This window comes from Theobroma cacao, chromosome 5 (assembly GCF_053813885.1).
Source record: "Theobroma cacao isolate CCN51 chromosome 5, ASM5381388v1, whole genome shotgun sequence".
Classification (NCBI taxonomy): domain Eukaryota; kingdom Viridiplantae; phylum Streptophyta; class Magnoliopsida; order Malvales; family Malvaceae; genus Theobroma; species Theobroma cacao.
Window position 1 is genome coordinate 3709276 of NC_142643.1, and position 23895 is coordinate 3733170.

Genomic DNA, 23895 nt, shown 5'->3' on the forward strand with positions numbered 1-23895 from the left:
TATTATAAGTTATAGTAATATTTTTATATAAATTAAATATATGTATATATTATATTATTTTATTATGTATATATGAAATTAATGACACAACTTATATGTTATAATGTTTTATATCAAAGTTTGTATAAATAATAACTAATTATAAACAATATGTTATAAAAACTAAGATAATAATTAATAAGATTATTAAGTGTAATCATATAAATAAAGTTTATTATTAGTTATAGTAATACTTACACAAAACATTATTAAGGTATAATAATTATAACATATTAATATACATGATATTTACTAATATATATTACAATATTAACATATAAATTATATCATTTAAAATATATAACTTGTAATTTCATACTAATACAGATTTATAAATAAATATATATATATAAATAAAATTAAATTACTATAATTATAATTTGTATACGTATATATAATAAATTAATATATTTTAAATATATTATTAATTAAGTTTACAATCAATTTTTCTTAATAAATATAAAAAAATTATATATATTAATATATAATATAATATAAAAAATTAGTTAAATTTTTTGGATAAATTAGTTTAAAATTTTTAAAATTAAAAACCGACTAAAAAATCCAATTGAATCAAATTATATTTAATTTAAATAAATTATTAATTTAGTTTAATTTTGTTCACCTTGTCCAGGATTAGAGAAAAATATTATGTTGTAACTGGTCAAGCTTGCATTGGGTGATGATCCAAGCTATTAAAAGGGTGTTGACGTTTGATTCATGGTCGCCACGTCGCCATGTCGTTTTCCCAAAAGTGTCTATCCGCAAAGAGAGATCACTTCATTATTTGGGCACTGACGCAGCCAATGACCTCACTAGTCCATCAATGGTTAAGAACCCTCCTCGAGCCGGGATGTCACTTTTGGGTGCCCCACCCGGGCCAGCCGACCTGCGTTCTACTTCTGCCTTTCTCAGCCCCAATTTCCCTGCAAAATTACTGTTAAAAGGTACTAAATTTTTCTCGTACCTTTGAAATTTATGATTGGAACAAGACAATTAAGTTCGGCTTTGGTAGACTTCCATGTCCCAGTAGCCATAGGATTGGAGCATAAATTGGAATTTTAAAAATTGAAATCATGTGCAGACATTCACAAAATTTTTCCGTCATGTTTCAACTTTTTTGTTTATCGTTTTCTCTATAAATTTTAAAAAATTTATAATATGAAACTAGATATTAATGTGATACTTATGAGTTAAGTATCAAAATATCTATTTTAATTTATCAAGAAAATTTATAAACTCATAATAAAAAATATGAATGAAAGGGTATTTTGGATGAAAATTATAAAGTTTCAAGATAAAATTATCATATTTTTTAAAAATTTTGATTTGATATTCAAAAATTATCTACTCAATTTTTGAGTGAAATGTTCATTTTTTAATTAGTCTAAGAACTTCAAGAAGGTAGTTAGGATGAAGATTTGAGGCTACTGGGATAAAGGAAGTGGAGGATGATCTTGCGGTGCACATAGAGTAAACAAAATATGGTCCTTAAATTACTTAAGAGAATTCATAATAAATAAAATTAAATCTGTCAATTTTATTTTGATTTTAAAAGTTTTGAAAAGACATAATACTTTAATAAAAATTTTAAAATATTAAAAAAATTAAAATAAATTTTTATTACTTTATTACATTTAATCAAATTTTAATATTTTTCTTTTCAATCAAGATTAATAATTAATTAATTATTATTAGTTAACATTGAATTGTCATTTCATGTTATATAATATTTTCACTTTTCACATTAGTTCCACATGACAAAAAAAAAAGACAAATGACTTTTTAAATAATGACAATTATTCAACTGTTAATCATAATAATTTATTTGATTTAAAATAATATAAAATTTTAATTAAATGTAATTAAAAATAAAAATTTATTTAAATTTTCTTAAATAATTGAGGAGTTTTTGAAAGCATGAAGTGTTTTGAAAAATAAAAAATGCTTATATAAATGGTATGGTTGAGAAAAAGGATTGGCTAAACCATTAAACTCCAAAAAGTTTCGATCTGTACAAACAATTGAGTTTTTAAATACTATATTTATTTCTTCAAAATCCTGACCAAACCAGCACTTAATTAGCTTTGAATCAATGCTGTTAGCAGAGGCGAAGACTTGTGCCTTTAAAATTTTAAAAAAAATTTATATATTTTTATTTTTTAAATATATTTTTTTAATAATCTTCTTAAAAAACTTCTATTTTTTATTTCTGTCTTTAACTCTCAATAAAAGTTTGTTAGCTCTGTCCTTATTTACTAGATTGGTCCCTACGAGGGTTGATTACAGTTTGGGGAACCCCAGCACTCATAAGCTGACGAATACCAATATTCCAATTTTATGGCTGTGATGAAATTATTTATTCAGATTTTTGTTGATATGTACCATAATGAATACTTCTTTCAAGTGTCTTTATGACCCACCAGGAATTTCTTGTTTCCATTAACTTAGCTTTGACATTTCAACCTTTTGTTGATGTGCCAGAGATAACTGCTTTAATTTAGACTTCTTTACGGAACACACACTTCACTTATTTTACATAAACGGACGACTACACATTCTAATCCTAAAGAACTCAATAGTTTGAGCCTTTGAGGAGAAGAAACATATACTAATCATTGAGAGGTTTCAGTTACTATTTCAATCATTTGAACTGACAGCTTTCGACCATGTGATGTGATGATGTGAATGGTTAATTTTTTACAAACTTTGCTTGCTCATATACATAACAAATTACTTACGGGGCATTTGCATGGTAAGAAATGGTAAATCCTGAACATGAATCAAGAAATTTTGGCTCCTTCTCGGGCAAAAGAGTGCCAACAAACGGTAATAATGCAATTATAGTAGTGGGGGATGCATAAAAGTTTGTGTGGTCTGTCGTTTTCCGGCGTCATATAATTGAAGTATACTATGGCTTCATCTGATTATTGTAGTATTGTGTCCGCATGTCTTGTCCATCTCGGAAACCACACCATCCATTCTAAGCCTCAATATTGATAGTCAACTCTCCTATCCAACGTGAAATTTGTTATGCTTTAAAGTTTAAACCGCCTTAACCTCATAAAATAAGCTATATATATGTGCTTTTCTAATCTTCCTACTTGGTTTCTAACCTGCCTAAACTTTGTGTTTTAGCATTGCTAGATTGCCAGCAAAAAGAGAGAACAAAAAAAAGGGATGGCGGCGGATCATTTCAGTGGTGTTGGTTGTGCCTGGAGAGAGATGCAGAGCTTCGGGTTGAACCTGATTATTGGACGTTGGTTCATGGTCTTTGCTTCACTGCTTATCATGTCCGTGTCAGGTGCAACATATATGTTTGGTCTATATTCAACTGTTATTAAATCATCTTTGGGGTATGATCAAACTACTCTCAATCTGCTAAGCTTTTCCAAGGACTTGGGTGGCAACGTTGGGGTCCTATCAGGGCTCATCAACGAGGTAACACCTCCGTGGGTGGTTCTCTTGATTGGGTCAGTCATGAATTTCTTTGGGTATTTCATGATATGGCTTGCTGTCACCGGCCGCACTGCCAAACCCCATGTGTGGCAAATGTGTGTATACATCTGCTTAGGTGCAAATTCACAAGCCTTTGCCAACACCGGAGCTCTTGTCACTTGTGTCAAAAACTTCCCTGAAAGCAGGGGAAGTGTTTTAGGCCTGCTGAAATCTTATGTTGGTCTGAGTGGTGCAATCCTGACACAGCTATACCATGCTTTCTATGGAGAAAACTCAAAGTCTCTTATCTTGCTGATCGCTTGGCTTCCTGCTGCTGTTTCCTTCGTCTTTCTTCGAACGATTCGGATTATAAAGATTGTTCGCCAGACAAACGAGCTCAGAGTTTTCTATAATATGTTTTATATTTCTCTTGCCCTTGCTGGTTTCCTTATGGTTTTAATTGTCATACAAAACAGACTAAGTTTTAATAGAATTGAGTATGTTGGAAGTGCTTCTCTTGTTACTTTATTACTGCTCTTTCCACTCACTGTTGTTGTCAGAGAGGACTTCAAAATTTGGAGAAGAAAGAAACAAGCCTTGAATGATGTTTCTCAGATGAAAGTAGTAACAGAAAATCCACCAACTGTTGAATTAGCACCACAAACAATGGCAGTAGAGTCACTGCAGCCGCAACCAGCCGGAGATCCAAAAAGTCCAGATCAGAAACATGTTGCTTGCATGGAAAACATCTTCAAGCCACCAGACAGAGGTGAAGACTACACTATATTGCAAGCACTTTTTAGCATTGACATGTTGATTCTCTTCATTGCAACAACATGCGGTGTTGGAGGAACATTGACAGCTATCGACAACTTGGGGCAGATTGGTAACTCACTGGGCTACCCAAGTCGTAGTATAACCACTTTTGTATCACTTGTGAGCATATGGAATTACCTTGGACGAGCAGTGGCTGGTTTTTTTTCTGAGTACTTATTGACAAAATACAAGATACCGAGGCCATTGCTGTTCACTTCCGTGATTCTCTTTTCTTGTGTTGGCCATCTTTTGATCGCCTTTGCAGTCCCAAATTCCCTCTACTTTGCCTCAGTTATAATCGGATTCTGCTTTGGAGCACAATGGCCATTAATGTATGCCATCATCTCTGAAATTTTTGGCCTTAAATACTACTCCACATTGTACAATTTTGGTGCTGTGGCTAGTCCAGTTGGATCTTACATTCTAAATGTTAGAGTTGCGGGTCATTTATATGATAAAGAGGCTTTGAAGCAAATGAAAGCTTTGGGTCGTACAAGGAAACCAGGGGAGGACTTGACTTGCACTGGAGGGCAGTGTTACAGGATGGCTTTTATTATAATCATAGCCACCACATTGTTTGGATTCCTTGTTTCTTGTATTTTGGTTCTTCGGACGCGAAAGTTTTACAAAAGTGACATCTACAAAAAATTCAGGGAGGAAGCGGAGGCTGCCGAAACAGACATGGCTTCGACTTCAAAACAAGTTGAACCCAAAGCTCCTACAGATGCTGGAACCACCACAGCAACTACCTCAGCCAACTAGCCAGAATTTACTAACAATTTACGTGAGAAAATGGGGACTGAATACACTCAACTCAGCTTGTATTATTGTATTTTCCTCTTTTTTTTCCCTGTAATTATGGGAAGCATACCCTTTGCAAGATCCAAGGTTCAAGCTGGCACTTGCAAGAAGTCCTTCCCCAAAAAGCAGCCTTTGTGCAGTAAGTCTTAAGACTTGTGGCCACTTGCAATGATTCATAAATATGACATGATATGATATGATGTATTTTAGTTTTTTTTTTTCTTATTTCTCATTTATTGCAGTCTCCTCACACAATAAGACAGAAGGTAGACGATATATGGCTCCAAATCCCCTCACTCTCCTCCTCAATATACGGTAAAAGAAATAATTTCTGAATGTATTGATTTAAGTCATTGGTTTGGCAGCTTTCTTTGCTCTTCTTTGTAGGGTTTCTTTCTAGTTCTCCTTGAGAGCAACCCATTAAGGTGGGGGAGACTACCTAATCCATAAGATTGAAACTTTAACCAACATCGTTCGGTAACTTCCAAATTGAAATCCTTCATCCTGTTTGTCTTATTATACTTCAATCTCTTTTGGCCTAAGGGCCAAATAGTTTTTGACAGCCTAAATACCCTGAAATTCAAATGCTTTGAATGCAAGCAAGACAGGAGAATAACCAGCTGTAAACAAAACAAAAGACAAAGACAGGACACCGCACGCAAGATTTTTGCCCTCGTGGGTAGGGCCTTGTTTTCCTCTCAGAAAAGGAAGATAAAAGAAACTTTTTGCATTTGTTTTGGTTCACTTATCAAGCACTGTGTTTCTGATAGATACCAAAACCCAGAAGGCCGGAAACCTGCCTACCTCTTCTACAATAACTGAATCATGTATCAAAGTTAGACCTTGGAAGCAGACACTACGGTGGTATCATTTTCTTTTGGACCTCCCACTATCTAGGCCTTGTTTTCAAAGTCTACTCCCACCAGCCACCATACCACCAAAGATTCTTCAATCTCTGTCATTTCATTTATATGGTTAATCATTTCAGGCCCACGAGGCAACTGGAAACTTGGATTGTTTTATAAAAGGTAGCCGAAAGTTAATCTACTTTTTCCCACGCTTATGAAACTTATATGAAAGGGATTTCAATATCAAACATCATCTCTTGTTCGACAACTGAAATTGCCTGTAACATTTTCAAACCGCGAAAACCACGTTCTATACATCTTTGTCGAACTGGCAGGCTTGACATACATGAGTTTCCACACCCACATGATGCACATTTCCACATTAGGCCATGATCTGATCCAATCGCTTATAGCTTGCCAAACTTTCTTGCCATGCCATGCTTTTTTGTTGGTCCACTGCCGTTGCTCATTGGCATTACCATATTGGCTAAATATCTCTCATACTTGTCCAAGGATGATCTTTATTTTATTCCCAACTCTTTTAGACTCTTAATAGTCAGTGCACCACCGCATTTGTTATACGCAAGCAAAGAATGTGATGTTCAATTTGCAGTTGAAGATAGAAGATGAAGAAGAAGAGGGAGAGATTGATCAAATTAGACGATGTAAATTATCATCTTTATTTAATTTGATTGAAACATTCAACGATTATATTTAGAATTAAATTTGTCAAATTTATCGTGTTTATTGAAAAATAAATTTGATTACTGTTTTAAGCTAATTAATGATTACTAGATTATCATAAAATTATGAATCTCCTAAATCCCAAGAGTGAAAATTGTCTCCTTCTAGGCATAATACTTTAAAAAAATCTTTAAACTATTCAATAAAATTCAAATAAACTTTTATTATTTTTATTGCATTGAATTGAGCATCTCTACTTTTATTTTGAACTAAATATACCCCTATACTTTTATTTTAAGTCAAACAAACTTTTATTACTAATAATTCAATTAAAATGTCATTTGTCAATTTTATATCATGTAGAGTTAATATGGTTTGTCGACATATTATAATTGATTATAACGTGATATATTGACAAATTATAATTGATGATAATATGATCATGTGATATTTTCACAATTCATATCAATACCATGTGAGCATAAAATAATAAATAATATTTTAATTAATGATAAATGGTCAATTATCAATCATAATGCTTATTTGACTCAAAATAAAAATATAAAAATTTGATTGAATTTAATAAAAATTTATTTAAAATTTTTAAAATAATTTAAGAGCTTTTTCAAATATTATGCATTCCTTTGCTAGTTTTATTAGCCAACAAGTGAATTTATTATTTTGTATAAAAAAAAATGCCGAAGTACATGCGCCACAGCTCTTTGTTCCAACTTTGAAGTCCAAAGGTAACGGTTACCTTGGTGGTAGGCCGTTTCTAAGTTTTGAATGAGCTAAATGGGCCGATACGGTTCATGAACAGAACAAATTAATGGGGTGAACATATTGAGGCCAGGCCTATAAGGAATTCTTATAAAATGAAATAAGTGCCCAACATGTTGGCCCATGCTGTTCTTTTCCATCTTTCCTTCTTGCATCAAGCCCAACCAACACAACACTATTATTGATTGATGATGAACGTCAAGGTCTTGGTCTAGGTTAGACTTTAGAGCTATCCGTGGTCCATTGACTACCAGCTTGGGCTTTCGATTAGGTTATTCTAATTATTAAATGTTAGGAATTTGATGACAAATTTACGCCCAATTTGAAATTGAACCTGTAAGCAGGTCGACATCTTTTATCTAACTTTGAAATTCAACCAACAAGGGTAGAGATCATTCATTGGGTTAAGCTCCTCTCTTTACTTTTTATCATGTTCATCCTCTCAATATTTCATTTATGTAATCAATAATTATAAATCTATTAAAAAAAATGTTAGATTAAAAAATTGGAGAAGAATATTTTTAGCTTTTTTTGACAATAAACCTGTAATTATTTAAATTTGATTTGGTTAATAGTTTTATTATTTGTTTCTTTACAATAACAAATAAAAAAACAGTAAATAATGAAAAAGAAATTAGTAAAAAAATTAATCAAACAAAATGCTAAATTGAAAAGGAGCTTTATCCAAGTAAGACGTTCCATTTCGAGCGAGGAGCTCAATTACTACTTACTACTTTATTCTAGAAAGCTTATCGTATCGGCCACAAACAGTGGCGTATATTTTCCAAACATGGTTGTGGCTTCGAATGCATATAAAACCATCCTTTTCCAAACAGACAAATCATAGAATAATGAAGCTTTCGTATTAGCCTTTGTTGATTCCTGCATAATTTTCTTTGACAGAAACTCTGGGTGGCATTTTGCTGCATATCATATGATATGGAAATGGGAAACTCTTATGCGAAAATCATAGAATTTAAAATTTATCCATAAACACATTTAAATAAATTTTTATATTTTTATTTTAAATTAAATAAATTTTTATAATTAATAATTAATTAAATATGACATATGTTATTTTCATATAATTTGATAATAAATGATCAGAGCTAACAATTAAAACTTAAATCAACGGTTACGATCAATTTTCTTTCAAAAAGAATAAAAAAAATTGAAAGTCAAATTTTCCCTTTAATCTCTTGATAATAGAGTGGCCACATTTTATGGCATGGAATTTCGGGTGAGTTACACATCACAGGGTGATGCAACAAACTTGAAGAGAGTAAACACTTGCGTAAAGGTCAGTTGTTGAAGGGTTCAATAATGAATACTGAATAATGAATAATGAATTATGAATCTCTAGCGTCATATGTTGGGGCACAGCTCCTTCCCAACGTCTGTTAAATAAATTTTCTTTACCAAAAATGATTGATTTTGACCACTCCTATGAACCCCTTCAAAATCTCAAACTAATGGCTAATGGCAGTGTAGTGCGTCTTCTTCACTATTTCTTCCACCAAACCCAACATGCAAGCATTAAAAAAAATATTATGTTGAGGCTGCTTCTTTATTTCCTTCATTATTATTATTGACCATGACCTCTTCCACTTAACCCTACCCCACTACACACAACGCTATAAACGGAGAAAGATTCTACCATTTATTATTACTATTCTAAACTTTCTAAAACTCCACAAACAAAATTAACATTATTAACTTTATAAATATAGCCTATTAAATCACTTGTAAATGAAACCTAATAATTTTATCCTCAATGCATAAAATAATTTTTTAAAATTAGCATCATATAATAAAAATTTTAAATAATTTTTATTAATTTTAATCAAATTTTTATATTTTTATTTTAAATTAAATAAATGTTTGATTGACTGGCTAATTGTTTTTAATCAAAATATCACTTCTCATTTTATGTCACTCAATGCTAGTGTGACGTATTAATGTAATCATATAAGATTTCTCAGTTACTACGTCAATGTCACATTAATATCAAATGGATATAAAATGATAAGTGATATTTCTATTAATAAAAATTAATCAATCATTAATTATAAGACTTAATTTAATAAAAAAAATAACATGCCTTTAAAATTTTATAAAAATAAAATATTTGATTTGGCACTAACAAGTAGTGATAATTTTAGTCAATTTTCAATAAATGACACGGGATAAATATACCAAGTCAATGCAATTGGATCTTTTTCTGTAACCAATAAGATAGCGATATGTAGCAAGAATTTGGTGGGGGGTTTGATGTCGTTTTTAAATATGGAATAGGATTTGTTTTTGGACCTCATCTTATCTCTTTGCACCAAGATTGACATTTCAAAATCCTATCTATTATTATTACACCTGCTCATTTTTCATTTGGTGCAAACCAAACTGGCTTTTCAGCTCCAATTTACTTATTTTTCTACCAAGCACGCCTCACATCTTGCAACTCTCTCAAAAAATTTTGCTCCTTAAAGACGATATAAACTTTCTTTTTTAATAGATTCGGACAAATAAATAATTTTAATTATTAAGTTAATTAGATCGTCGATGTGTAATTTTCATACTCACGGTGACGTGACATTACATTCCAAATAATATCAAAAGAGACCCCAGATGATCAAACTCATCAAGTGGGCTCCTAGTGTACAAGTAGAGTTAACTAACAACATTTATAATGTGATGATAAATATTTAGGTGATACTAGTCTTACTAGACCGACCCAAATTGGAGGTTTGACTGAGCTGTGAAAGACTAACCAAGTCTACAAGCAGGATCAAGTCTCTGGACTTGAGCAACACAAGCTTAGTTGACCCGATCGTATGCTGTGCTCTGTCCTCCTGTCTGTTGGTCTGTCTTCATGAGAATGTTCAATGATTCTCAGGAAGCCAATTTTGGTTGACATGATTGGATTGGAAAGCTAATGAACATGTAATTAGCACAAGGCCATCTTCACTTTCTTTTGTTTTGGTTTATTCCCATCTGATTTACTCCATTTTAGTTATGCAGAAAGATGGGATGAAATCATATAATAATTTTGATGTATTTGGATTTTGGTTAGATTGGATAATTAGAATTAGAATTAGAAAGTAATTAAAAAGCATGCGGCAACCCAAAGTTGAAGCTCATTAATTGATAACAACATAAGTACAAAATTAAGAAAATCTAATCAAAAAGATTCAAAAATTTGACATTGCATTCGCCAATTTGGACAAATTAGGAATCTTACAAACCGAATAAAAACATCATTTTTTTTATAAATTTCTTAATTATGCATTAATGAAGAGAAAAAAAAATATATCAAATTATCTAATAGGATCCAAAATTCTCTCAGATGCTTAAAATTCGGATTACCCGAAACGGAAGAAGAATTCGGAAGGGCAATCCGAGTTCTCAAACATGGTTGCAAAAGAGAACAAATCCAATCTTTTTTTCCACGTAGATTTTCGATGTGGGCCCAGGTATTGCCGAATCTTCACTCATAAGCCACGTGTATAACAAACAGCTTCAAAAAATAATAGTATTATATAAAAAATCCTATTTGTTTAAAATTAAAAAAAGAAGAAGACAGATTAATCTACAAAATTAATAACTTTATTTTAGAAAATTGTTTTTTTAAATTATTGATTTAAGAAAACTGTTTATAAAGGCGTTTGTTGCAATCATTTCTTTTCAGTTTTTTTGAAGCTTTCCTTCCCTTAATTACCCCCCACTTTCGTCACTCCTCTCTCTCTCTGTTTCTTGGTTTTTCTTTCCTTAAATCGGTCCGTCCGATTGATCGCCGGAACACCACCACCGTTGGATCAATTGACTACATTCCGGCGATCTGCCTTCTCAGATGACTCTTTCCAAATTTCCGATCAATCAACGGTGAGAAAATCCAATCATTTCAGAAAAAAAAAAAAAGGAAACACCGATGGTAATCCTCGTTCTCCTTCTCTAATCTTAAACTGCTTCCTCTTTCAGATCCATTTTTTTCTTCTTTCCTTGGGGCAATTATTCCATGCATGCTGATCCATTGAATCCTCAAAATCACCGCCGTCGAATCCCTAATCCCTAGCTCGATTAGTGAGCCTAATCCTTATTAGGTTTTTATTCTCGTTTGTCCAAAATGTTGAAGAAAATTATGAAAGGAGGGCATCGGAAGCCTTCCAAATCGGATTCAACGGATCCATCTTTATACGGGTTCGGTCCTCCAGGTTCCCGCAATCCCGGGTCGGCTCCAACGCCCAATGTGGTCGTCAACCACGCTTCTCGGGCCGGGCCGTACACACCAGGTCCAAATTCCGCCGTTCCTGTGGTCCCACCCCCGATGGGCACCGTGGAACCCTTGCCGTTATTCCGAGACGTCCCCGTTTCGGAGAGACAAAATTTATTCATGCGAAAATTACAGATTTGTTGCTTCCAATTCGATTTTTCCGACACTCTAAAATCGGTCCGAGAAAAAGAAATCAAGCGGCAAACGTTGCTGGAACTCGTTGATTTTATTCAATCCGGCTCGGGCAAAATCACGGAGATGTGTCAGGAAGAGATGATTAAAATGGTAGCAATCAACATTTTCCGATGCCTCCCTCCGGCGTCTCACGAGAACACGGGGCAAGAAGCTACTGATCCTGAAGAAGAGGAACCCTATTTGGAACCCTCGTGGCCGCATTTACAACTTGTTTACGAGCTTCTTTTGAGATATGTTGTGTCTTCCGATACGGACACTAAGGTTGCCAAGAGATATATTGATCATTCGTTTGTTTTGAAGTTACTTGATTTGTTTGATTCGGAGGATCCCAGGGAAAGAGAGTATTTGAAAACAATTCTTCATAGGATTTATGGTAAATTCATGGTGCATCGTCCGTTTATTAGGAAGGCGATTAATAATATTTTCTATAGGTTTATATATGAAACGGAGAGGCATAGCGGGATTGGGGAGCTTTTGGAGATTCTAGGAAGTATTATTAACGGTTTTGCCTTGCCTATGAAGGAGGAACATAAGTTGTTCCTGGTCAGAGCGTTGATTCCTTTGCATAAGCCGAAACCAATTGCTGTGTATCACCAGCAGTTATCTTATTGTATTACTCAGTTTGTTGAGAAGGATTATAAGCTGGCTGACACGGTTATTAGAGGGTTGTTGAAGTATTGGCCTTTGACTAATTGTCAGAAGGAAGTTCTCTTCCTTGGAGAACTTGAGGAAGTACTTGAAGCAACGCAGTCTGCAGAGTTCCAACGATGTATGGTTCCTCTTTTCAGACAGATTGCACGTTGCCTCAATAGCTCTCATTTTCAGGTAACTTTTAAGGGCTTTTGGCTTTTGATACTTCGATTATGAGTTCAAAGTTCTAATAGTTTGAGTAGGCAATCACCTTTAGGAACCATTGCAATTTAGAATTATGGAATGTGCAATTGTTGCTAGGATATGAGATTATATTATTGGATTAACAACCATCATGATAATGATCCATTTTGATGCCAATCGTTGTCACCTTATGATATTTCTCTTGTAACCTTTTGGTACTTCTGTGTTATTTCTTGTGATTCTGAATGTTGAGCGGGATAATGATTCATGACACACAACCATTGGCACTTTGATGTAAGAGCTGCAATCTGTCGCATACATTGTGTTTTCTCATTTCTGATCTGTTTTTTGAAATTTGTGCCGAGTATTGCCTACTATTGACCATTATACTTGCCATTTCGTTTGCTTCATTCTTTCTGCATATATTAAAAGGACTGTGGAGTTACTTAGTGTCCTATTGCGGAAGCTAGTAGTCTCAGTTTTCTCCCATGGTGTAGTTTATCAAATGCTTATTCAAGTGAGATCATGTGTCCTGGTTTTGTGTTGGCTAAGATTTGGTCAAAAAGAAAAACAATAATTTGCTTTTGTTTTTAGTAATGTCATTCATCATTGATTTTAGATTGTTTTTCTTTTTGTCTGTAGTTAATTTTTTATTGCCATGCATTGTGACTTTTGAATTACACTCTTGATCAGTTAGTTTTAGAGTTTTTTGACAGATATATGATGAAGCAAATATATAAATCTTATTAAAAAATATTTTCTTTTTCTTGTAATCCCTTCTTTTTCTTTCATTAGCTGAACAGCATGACAAAATTTCACCAAAAATGGAATAACAATTTCTTCTGCACAAATGTTTGTTACAAGTACATTTTCTGTTTTTGAGATATACTACTTACTGCTTGGTTCCATATATTGTTTTACAACTCTTCTTGCCTTTACATTCTAGTCTTTGTAGCCTCTTCATGACTTCCTTAATTATAAACATTTACTCTGATGATTATACCAACATTCTCCTTTATCTTTTTGTTTCTTTTCATTTTTCATTTGGTTTTTTAGATGGCATTTTGCCTTAAATACAATATGGTTTGAGCTAGGTTTTACATGTGATAGATTACCTTTTGTAAAGAAGGATAAAATGGAATTTTTTGGAGTTGTTGTGTATTTAACTTTTACAAGTATGGTTTCTACTTGCTTATCACAATTTAGAATTGTTGGAGGGAGTGGCTTGCTACAAAATATTGTTGGCTTCTTTTAAAGGTTTTTTTTGGATCTTAGCGATAACCTGGAAATTTTCATAGCTCTTTCTAAGACCATTATGTATTGCAGGTTGCAGAAAGAGCCCTCTTCTTGTGGAATAATGAGCACATTGTGAGCTTAATTGCCCAGAATCGGCAGGTGGTATTACCAATCATCTTTGAGGCAATGGAGAGGAATATCCAAAGTCACTGGAATCAGGCAGTTCATGGGTTGACTGTGAATGTGCGGAAAATGTTCATGGAAATGGATGCTGAGTTATTTGATGAGTGTCAGAGACAGTTTGCAGAGAAAGAGGCCAGAGCCAGAGAGGTGGAAGAGCAACGAGAAATGACATGGAAAAAATTGGCAGATGTGGCAGCGCAGAGAGGGGGAGACGATATGGTTACAGCCTAACTGATTAGTCAGAGTTTGTCCAGCACTAGAAATAGTTGGGTTGGGGATGATGGCTTTGCGGCTCTGCCCTTCTCCATTTTGGTGGTATTATTTTTTCTTTTTCTAATTTTTCTTCTTTCTTTTCAAATCTTTATTTTTGATCTCAGTCTGATCATTGAAGATACCCCAGAAAGAGCAGCGATAAATGTAATTTAAAATGTATGGAATTTATTAGTAAGATGCTGCAGATTAAGAATGATCTGTGAGGAACCACTTGTATTTTTGTCACGCTATTTGTTCTCCCAACACAAAAAGTATCAGATTTTTTTAGTTTGTATTGATAGTACTAGTTGAAAATTTTCACTCTTTTGAGATGAAATTTAGGATTATATTTATTCTAATTGAGGCAGCTGGATATTAGCATGCCTTGCTTTGGGTATTGTCTAAAAACAAGCAGACAAGCATTTCCATTGCAAGTGTATAACTGTTAGAAATGTTTGTTTGACAGTGCAGTGCTAGGATATGGGAGACAGGGTAGATAGAAGTTGAGATATTATTGTTCTTGACTTATTGTTATGTTATCGGATATTCAGATTAGATCAGTTTCTTTTGCTTGTGAAAATAATTGAGAAAGCTGTCAAGCCGACAAGCCATGCAATCGAAACCAATTATGGAACTGCAAATATTCGCACATCTTTGAATTTGTACCATAAACATGTTCCTTACTCTGTTGTTGATGTCATCTTTTGGATTGGCCTTGCTGCCTGCCCGACCTGCTCCGCTTACCTCTTTTTTTTTTTCTTTTTTTAATTCATTGGTTTTCCCTTTGAATTGTTCTAATATTAATTTCAATTTTCTGAAAAAAAAAAACATAACAAAAACTATTTAAGAAAAAGAAAAGAAAAAAAATTGGAAAATGCTCTTAGCTTTCAAGACTTTCCCTTACTTCCTCACCCTCATGGTATGGGGGTTGGCTGGCCGTCGGACCCTTATGCCACCATCTTTATGAGACCTCAACCTCTATAGGCTTATCATTAAGCATAGATATGATAACACGGATCAGGAGTAGTTTCGTCATTTTTTCTAATAAAGTCGCAGAAGAAAGTTTTATAATATTTTAAGGTCTAAATAGGCATAATAAGGTATTTTGGGTGTCAATGAGACAAGAGGAGGCAAGAGGAAAATTTTAGAATAAAATATTATTTTATTAAAATAATAATATTAAAATATTATTATTTTATTCAATGTCAAAAATTTTCATGAAGAATGAGTATATAGTCAATCTAAGTGGGGGAGAAGAAGAATGAAAGAATTTTGGAGAAAAATGACATTAATGGGGTCGCAAATCTTTATTAAGTAAAGATAACGCGCGTAAGTAAATATTTTAATATTATGGGGATACCGCGTTGGAGTACAAACTTCATACCTTATTTGTACATGTGTAGAAGAAGGTAATAGAAGGAAATTGAAGTTAAATGAGTGATGGGAGGACTAAGTTAAAATGGAAGGAAACAAAAAGGGTAAAATGGTCATTTTGCATCTCGAGTCAAAATTTTAAGTTTTTGTAAACCCGAGTAGTTTCGATCATTGTGGACCTTGTCCCAGTGTCAAAAGAATAAAAAGATTGCACAAAGGATGGGAGAAAAACAAGTTAACTTGCAAAAGGGCATTTTCATAATTTCTAAGGTAATTGGATAAGCTTGGGCTATAAGCATCTTACTTCCAGCAGCTTCTCACATTTTTTCCAGCAGCTTTTCTCCTTCTTCTTCTTCTTCTTCTCCTTTTCACGTTGCTTCCATCCTCTATGGAAGCTTGATATCAAGCTTTATAACTTCTCTCAAATTAGCTTAAATTTTCATGCTTTAAGCGCACCCTTTCATAAATCTTTATGCTCTTCCACTCTCTCTCTTTAAAACCCTTGAAAAATCTTGTTTTCATACTTTCTCTCACTAGCTAGGTGTTTAGAGAGAGAAAGAGAGAAAAAGCCCTATAATAGCTTGGGAATTGTTGGAAAGAAATTCAAAGTTACTAAACTATCAAGGTGAATAGTAAATTAGCATTGGGTTTTAAGTGTTGATAATGTTTAGTGATTGAATTGTGGGTTTATTGTTGAGATCGTGTATTGACTCTATTGTGACTAGGATAGTGGGAATAGATAGCCATTTAAAATGGCAATTGAAAGCTCGCTAAGGGGTAGCTTTTAGGATTTATAAGTATGAATTGACATTATGGTGATGTTAATTTGATGGTAGGTTCCAATGCAGCCCCATTATCCCAATTGGACCATTAGGGAGGTTAGAGTTGGCTAAAGGCTCAACTACTACGGGTGAGTGAACTGCATCTCAAAACTTGTTTTGGGAATGTGAATGAAATTGCACAAAGCATTTGAATGATTTTATACAACTTTATCTTAAAACAAGTCATCGGGAACAAGCTTTTGCTAAATGGTTTTATGTTGTGATATGTGGTAGTTATTGATTTATGCACCATTTCATTATGATGATATATATATTGTGCATGATAGTTGATATTGTGTATGATGACTATAACCGTGTGTGTGCACGATGTGGGGGGATGCACATGCCGGTGATGATGGCGGTGTGGGAGATGGATAATGATAGTGCCCGTGTGCACGATGTGGGGGGATGCACATGATGACTCCAGCTATGTGCACGATGTGGGGGGATGTACATGAGTCTGGTGTGATTATACTGATATTGGTGTTTATCTATGCATTTATATATATACATCTATGTTTATGAAATCAAAGTTCATGAGTATGATATATGGTTTCGCATATGTGAATCTTGCATGTTGAACATTGAAAGTTGCTAAGTATTGTCAAATTGGTGTTCATTGCAACAAGGAATTTGGCTACAACGAAATGGATTCTCGCTACAGCCAGAAATTCTAGATGGTGGTAAAGTACTGTCACTTTGAAAGCGATTTTGACCACCTTTCAATTATAACTGGGCAAAGTGGTAAACAGTAAAGTCGTAGCCCTGTCTCTTAGCTTTCTAATGACCCAACAAGCATGTCAATTGGACCTATGTAGTGGAAGATATGCTTGAAAAACCGAACCATATGCAAACCGAGAATGTCTTTTTCTGCAGTGGGAAACGTGCTATCACGTTGCTACCTTGCTCGGGTTCTGATATAATTTCTTCCACTCCCTTATCTTCATGATTGAGCATGGGTCTTTGCAATACTAAGAGTCCACTGATCAATGTCCAAAACAAGGGGGTTTAGGAAAGAAATTATACCAAATTGCATTGTTTTCAAAACAAATGCATCACGATTTCCAAATTCTTCCTTATCAATTGCTTGTTCCCTTCCTTGTTCACTCACTAGGTTTATACTCATCGTTTTCAACTTCATGTTTTCAGATTACGAGGTAGTTGGTAACTAGGTCGAGGTGCCTTTGCAGACTCGATTATTGGTAGGTGTCTCAGTATTCAGTAGCTGTATGTTCGTCGAGTTTTTTTGCTGGACATCGAGTCTCCTTTTGATATGTATAGACAAACTTAATGTAAACTATTAGAATACATGATGTAGATAATGTATGTATATTTTAAATGAGTAGCGCTAGTACATGTTGGCAATGTCCATCACCATTTTGATTCAAAGTTATAAAATGTGATTTAGCAATATTTGATGGAGTAATGAGCAGGATAAATAATAGGCTTGCTTGGGCTTAATGGACTACGTCCATTGGGCCCATGCGTCGGTCATGGCCCGAAATTTGGGTCGTGACAATCTTGTTGGTTGTTACTTCATTCCCCAAGCAACTAGAGGCCTGCCCAAACCACACAGTAGAAGAAACTAGGGCGTCGTCACTTTCCCATGTCTAGCCGCAAGATGTGCAAGGTAAAACTCAGCCCCCAGTATCACCACGTACTCAAAGGAAATCCTTTTTGACAATGGCGGCTGGAGAGAAACCACCCATAATCCCCTCCATTCGTGAACCTTTTTGGTACAAAGATCGGTCGGTTGTGTCTTTCTTTGAAGATGAGATAATTGCCCTAACACAACCGTTCAAGCACTCCATGGTTGGAAAATTTTCCCGTATGCCTCGGTTGAATGAGATCCGGATTGTTTTCAAAGGTATTGGACTGGTTGGTGCTTACGAGATCCATTGGCTGGACTATAAACATATTCTGATCCATTTCTCCAAAGATCATGATCTGAACCGACTGTGGATGCGACAGGCTTGGTTTATCGCAAATAAAAAAATGAGAGTCTTTAAGTGGACTCTGGAGTTTTAACTAGAGAAGGAGTCCTCTTTGGTCCCAGTTTGGATATCGTTCCTTAATCTCTGTGCCCATTTGTATGAAAAATCAACGTTGCTGATGATTGCAAACTCGGTGGGTAGGCCATTGTTCGTGGATGAAGCCACCGCGAATGGCACAAGGCCAAGTGCGGCTAAGGTTTATGTTGAATAGGACTGCTAGCAGCCGCCGCTTGACCAAGTTTGGATTGTGACGAGGGACAGATTAATAAGGAACATTAGTGGTGGGTTCCTACAAAAAGTGGAGTTTGCAAAACTATTAGAGTACTGCACTCATTGCTGTCATGTAGGGCACAGTGTTTTAACATGCTTGGTGATGGTACACAAGATGGAGAAATCGGGCTTAACAAAACTGAAATCCCTAGGGAGTAAAAGCCTTTGCTTGATGATGAAAAAGGGATGGAGAGTAAAGAAAAAGGTGATATGGTGATAAAGGAGGAAAAAGAATAGATTCAATTCGAATGAAGCCCTCAAAATAGAGTATGAATGGTTAGTGATAGGAAAGGCTGGTAAGAGTGGTGCGAAGGATTCACAAGGAGTGGAAATTGTTTCGAAAGAAGGTGGTAATGATCTGATGAAGCTTTCTAATAGATTTGGGACATTTGGAGCGTTTGAGGTAGATGAGCAGATTGATCACGCAAAACAGGCTAGAATAGAAAGGGTGAACAATACCATGTTAATTCCAGAAAAAAAATTCCAGATCAAGAAAAACTCAGCCAGGGTTTGTGGTGACAGAATCTAAGAAGCAAGTTAATGATGGGGTCCTTACAAATGTTCAGCAGGTTATGAGGGAGAAGGAAACAACAACACTTGCTAACTAGAAGTGTGAAACAGTTGGAAGTCTCCGGGCGTCACCAACTAGTCATGGGAAACGTGGAGTAATTGGAACGCAGGTAGTAAGAAGGAACGAAGGGCTTCCAACGACTGTAATTGATGAGGAGTTTCCAACAGTAGTGAATTTTGATAAGGGGTCCACCCATGCAAGGGCCTGGGATAACGCGAAGAATGACTATGGGTCGTTTGTGAGCATGAAAATACTGGGGACCGTGACTACGTCCAATGGGCAGTGGAGAATGCTTGTAATGTCATAGTTCGAAAAAAAAATGCATAAATAGTCAATGGATCGATTGTCGAAATCAATAATAAATAGTGGTTGTTGACTGCCGGAGGATAGAACTCAGTCGAATGGAAATGAACCATTCTCGGCACAAGTGTATCAGAGTGTTGAAAGGGTTGAGGGCAGTGGTGAACATATCCCTGAGTTGGGTGCTGAACTGAGTCAAGATGGCTTTTGCAAACTTGGTACTGTTCATTTCCATGCAAGCAACAAACATGCAGACCATGACATGCCGAAGAATGGAAAATAATCGATGGGAAATGTCCTAGCCGCCTCAACAGCTGCATGCACACATGGAATGATGGAAAAAACTAACCATGCAGAATTGGAAGTACATCCGATGGTGCTGTGTAGGAGAAAATCTAATAGTGCAATTTCAGTTGGACACACTATAAGTTCTTCCTTCAATGAAGCAGTGGGAGAGGAGGGGAAAGATGGAATGCAAGACAATGATTCCATCTCTGTATGCTTCTCTATTAGAACTTACCCATGATTAATGCATTAATATGGAATGTGAAAGGCATCTCAGGTAAGGTATTATAAAGAAGAATTAAAAAATTGCAACTTTTGCATAGAGTAAAAATTTTGGTTATTTTGGAGCCTATGGTTGATGTTAAGAAAGCAAAATTGTTTAGAAGGAAACTGGGCTATGAGAAGGTTATCTCCAACTGCTCCTAAAAAATCTGGCTTTTCTATTCTTATGATATTAGCTGTGAAGTCTTATTAAACCACCACCAATGCTTGCATGCTAGTCTTTCTTTTCCATGGCTAGAGTCTCCTATTCTTCCTACTTTTGTCTATGCCAAATGCACCAGGACAGAAAGAACGCCGCTTTGGGAATGTTTGAGAAATTTGTCTACAAATATTCATGCTCCGTGGCTAATAAGGGGTGGATTTTAATATCATCTTAAAGAGGGAGGAAAGGTTATATGGTGCCATCCCTTATGAAGGTTCAATGGAAGATTTTGTAGCGGCTTTACTGGACTGTGGCTTGGTAGATAGAGGTTTTGAAAGTAATCCTTACACATGGACAAACTCCCATATGTTCCAGAGACTAGATAGAGTAGTTTATAATCACCAATGGCTAGAGTATTTAACTATCACTAGAGTGCAGCATTTGAATAGGGATGGATCGGATCACTGTCTCTTGTTAGTCTCATGTTCAAAGTCCCTTGAAAAATCACCATCATCTTTTCGCTTTTTGCATGCCTGGGTACAACACCATGACTTTAAAAAATTTGTGGAAGCAAACTGGAAGCTTCCTATACATGATAAAGGTATGAAGGCATTCTGGAGGAAACAACTTAGATTGAAACATAACCTTAAATGGTGGAATAAAGCAGTTTTTGGTGATATCTTCCACAATCTTAAAGAAGTAGAAAAAGGAGCTGAAGTCAATGAGCTCATGTTTCAACAAGAGTAGTCTTTAGCAAACAGAATAACCTTAAACAAGTCTTATGTTCATCTTAACCATTATCTCAACGTTAAAGAGGCTTTCTGGCAGCAAAAATTTAGGTTAAAATGGTTAGTTAAAGGTGAAAGGAATACCAAATTTTTCCATATGAGAGTGTAAAAAAAAAGAAAATTAAAAGCCATATCTTCAGAATGAAAAATCCGAATTGAGGATGGATAGATGAATCGGAGTTAATACAAAACTCTGCAGTGGATTTCTTTTCTTCTCTCATGAGGACGGAACAATGTGACATATCCAGGTTCAATGATTCTCTAATCCATTCCGTTGTCTCAAAATTCGATAATGCTACTTTATATGCAGTGCCCTCATTGTAAGAGATCAAAGAAGCCATTTTTTACATTGACAAGGATAATGTTGCTGGTCTTGATGGTTTTTCTTCATATTTTTACCAACAAATGTTAGGATATTATAGCTAAAGATCTTCATTAAGCAATGGTGGATTTTTTTCAAGGAGCGATTCTGTTAAGGATTGTTACTTCGACCACACTTGTTTTGCTTCCTAAGACAAATAATGCATCAAAGTGGAGTGACTTCAGGCCAATTAGTCTTTTTACTGTGTTGAATAAAATTGTTACAAAGATTTTGGCAAATCGGTTAGCTAAAATCCTACCTTCCATTATCATAGAAAATCAGAGTGGATTTGTGGGTGGCAGATTAATAAGTGACAATATTCTGTTAGCACAAGAATTAATAAGGAGAATTGATAAAAAGGTGAAAGGTGGCAGCATAGCAATTAAACTGGACATAATGAAAGCTTATGACTACTTGGATTGGAGTTTTCTTTGCGGAATACTGCAACAATTTGGGTTTAGTTCACAATGGATTGATATGAGACAAAGGTGCATCTCCAACTGTTGGTTTTCTGTGCTTGTTAATGGTAAGGCAGTGGGCTATTTTAAATCAGAAAAGGGGTTACACCAAGGCGATTCCATCCTTCCACAGCTTTTTATTTTGGCAACAAAATATCTATCTAGAGGCTTAAATGCTCTTTTTGCCCAATATCCTTCCATACATTATTTATTTGGTTGTTCAATGTTAGTGAGTCACCTAGCATTTGCAGATGATGTGATTATTTTTACTAATTGAGCTAAATCATCTTTGTAGAAAATTCTAGCATTTTGCAGGAATGTGAAGCTGTCTCTAGGTAACGTGTAAACCACCAAAAGAGATGCTTCATTACTCATAGGAATTTAGCAAACTTTAGATGCCAAATAATATCTCAAACTACAAGCTTCACTCACTGGTGCCTGCCTATCACTTACTTAAGAGCCCCTCTATGTAAAGGCCCTAAGAAGGTAATTCTATTTGATGATCTGGTAGCAAAAATAAGGGAGCAAATCACAAGATGGGAAAATAAGCTCATGTCCCCAGGTGGCCAAATTACATTATTGAGAAGCGTTCTATCTTCTTTGCCCATTTATTTACTTCAAGTCCTTAAACCTTTTATTTGTGTTATTGAGAAAATTGAAAGGTTATTTAATAGTTTCTTGTGGGGAGATTCGGCAGAGGTTAGAAGGATTCACTGGACTTCTTGGAATAAAATCACCCTCCCATTTTCTAAAGGTGGATTAGATCTTAGGCGCATAGTTGATGTCTTTGAGGCCTTTGGTATGAAGCTTTGGTGGAGGTTTTAGTCTTGTAACAGCTTGTGGACACAATTTATGAGGCAAAAGTATTGTGTTAGTCGGATTCCCAGATATGTACAATAAAAAGTTCATAATTCTCAGACTTGGAAACGTTTGGTTATGAGCTGTCTGGTGACTGAACAATACATGAGATGGCTGATTGGTAGGGGAAAATTATTCTTTTGACATGACTGTTAGATGGGTAACAAACCTCTGGTAAATTTTTTTCCTTATTTAATTTGTCTATGACATAAGTCTGTGATTTCTTTGATACTGGTAAATGGAATGTGGACAAATTAAAAATGATACTGCTTGAGGAGATTGTTGTGGATATTTTGACAATTTTGATTGATACATCAAGCGAGGACATTGCTTATTAGGTACCTACTTTGGATGGCCAGTTCTATACCAAAAGTGCTTGGGATTTAATTCAACAAAGGCAAGCAGTAAACCTTGTGTTCAACTTTATCTAGCACACCAACATCCCTCTCTCAGCATCCTTCTTTTTGTGGAGGCTATTACTGTTAGTGTAAGCCCTACAAGCCAATCGATTTTGTGCTTGTAAAACACTATACTAATTAGTCATATTTCATGTTAAATACATTATGGATATTTTATATAATGTATAAGATATTTCTTTATCCATGAGTTTATTTATAAAAAGTTATGAGATACTTATGTAGATAAAGTCCTTGGAATATAATGGCCTTGTAAAGAAATTATAAAGGTTACAATTATGAGATTCTTATGCATCAAAGACTTGTTCCTAAATATGTTCCTGGTCATTGTATTATCAAGAATAAGGGCATTGACAATGCTCAAAGGCTAGTACATGCTAAGCCTCCTTACTTTAGAAGTAAGCAATTAATCTCATAAGTTGAAGTATGTGAGATACTTGGAGATAGTATGTAGGTGCTTGTTAAGGAACAAGTTCATTGAACATGACCCGCTATGAGAATTCCATTTGGTATTTCACTCAAGTGTCTATGAAAATACTCTCATGTGTCAGTAGTGTAAGTACTCCTTAGACTTGTGATACTAGGTCATCTTGTATGTGAAT

General features: G+C 34.9%; 2 protein-coding genes across 2 annotated transcripts; both read left to right on the forward strand.

The window, feature by feature from the left end:
* The first annotated feature begins 3079 nt into the window (after positions 1-3079).
* Positions 3080-5308, forward strand: LOC18598049 (protein NUCLEAR FUSION DEFECTIVE 4-like). The gene has a single exon (XM_018122405.2). The coding sequence runs from the start codon at positions 3220-3222 to the stop codon at positions 5053-5055; it is 1836 nt and encodes a 611-aa protein (XP_017977894.2). The 5' UTR covers positions 3080-3219; the 3' UTR covers positions 5056-5308.
* Positions 5309-11078: 5770 nt separating this feature from the next.
* Positions 11079-14666, forward strand: LOC18598051 (Protein phosphatase 2A regulatory B subunit family protein). The gene is made up of 2 exons (XM_018122044.2): positions 11079-12693; positions 14029-14666. The coding sequence occupies exons 1-2, from the start codon at positions 11527-11529 to the stop codon at positions 14350-14352; spliced, it is 1491 nt and encodes a 496-aa protein (XP_017977533.1). The 5' UTR covers positions 11079-11526; the 3' UTR covers positions 14353-14666.
* The last annotated feature ends 9229 nt before the right edge of the window (positions 14667-23895 follow it).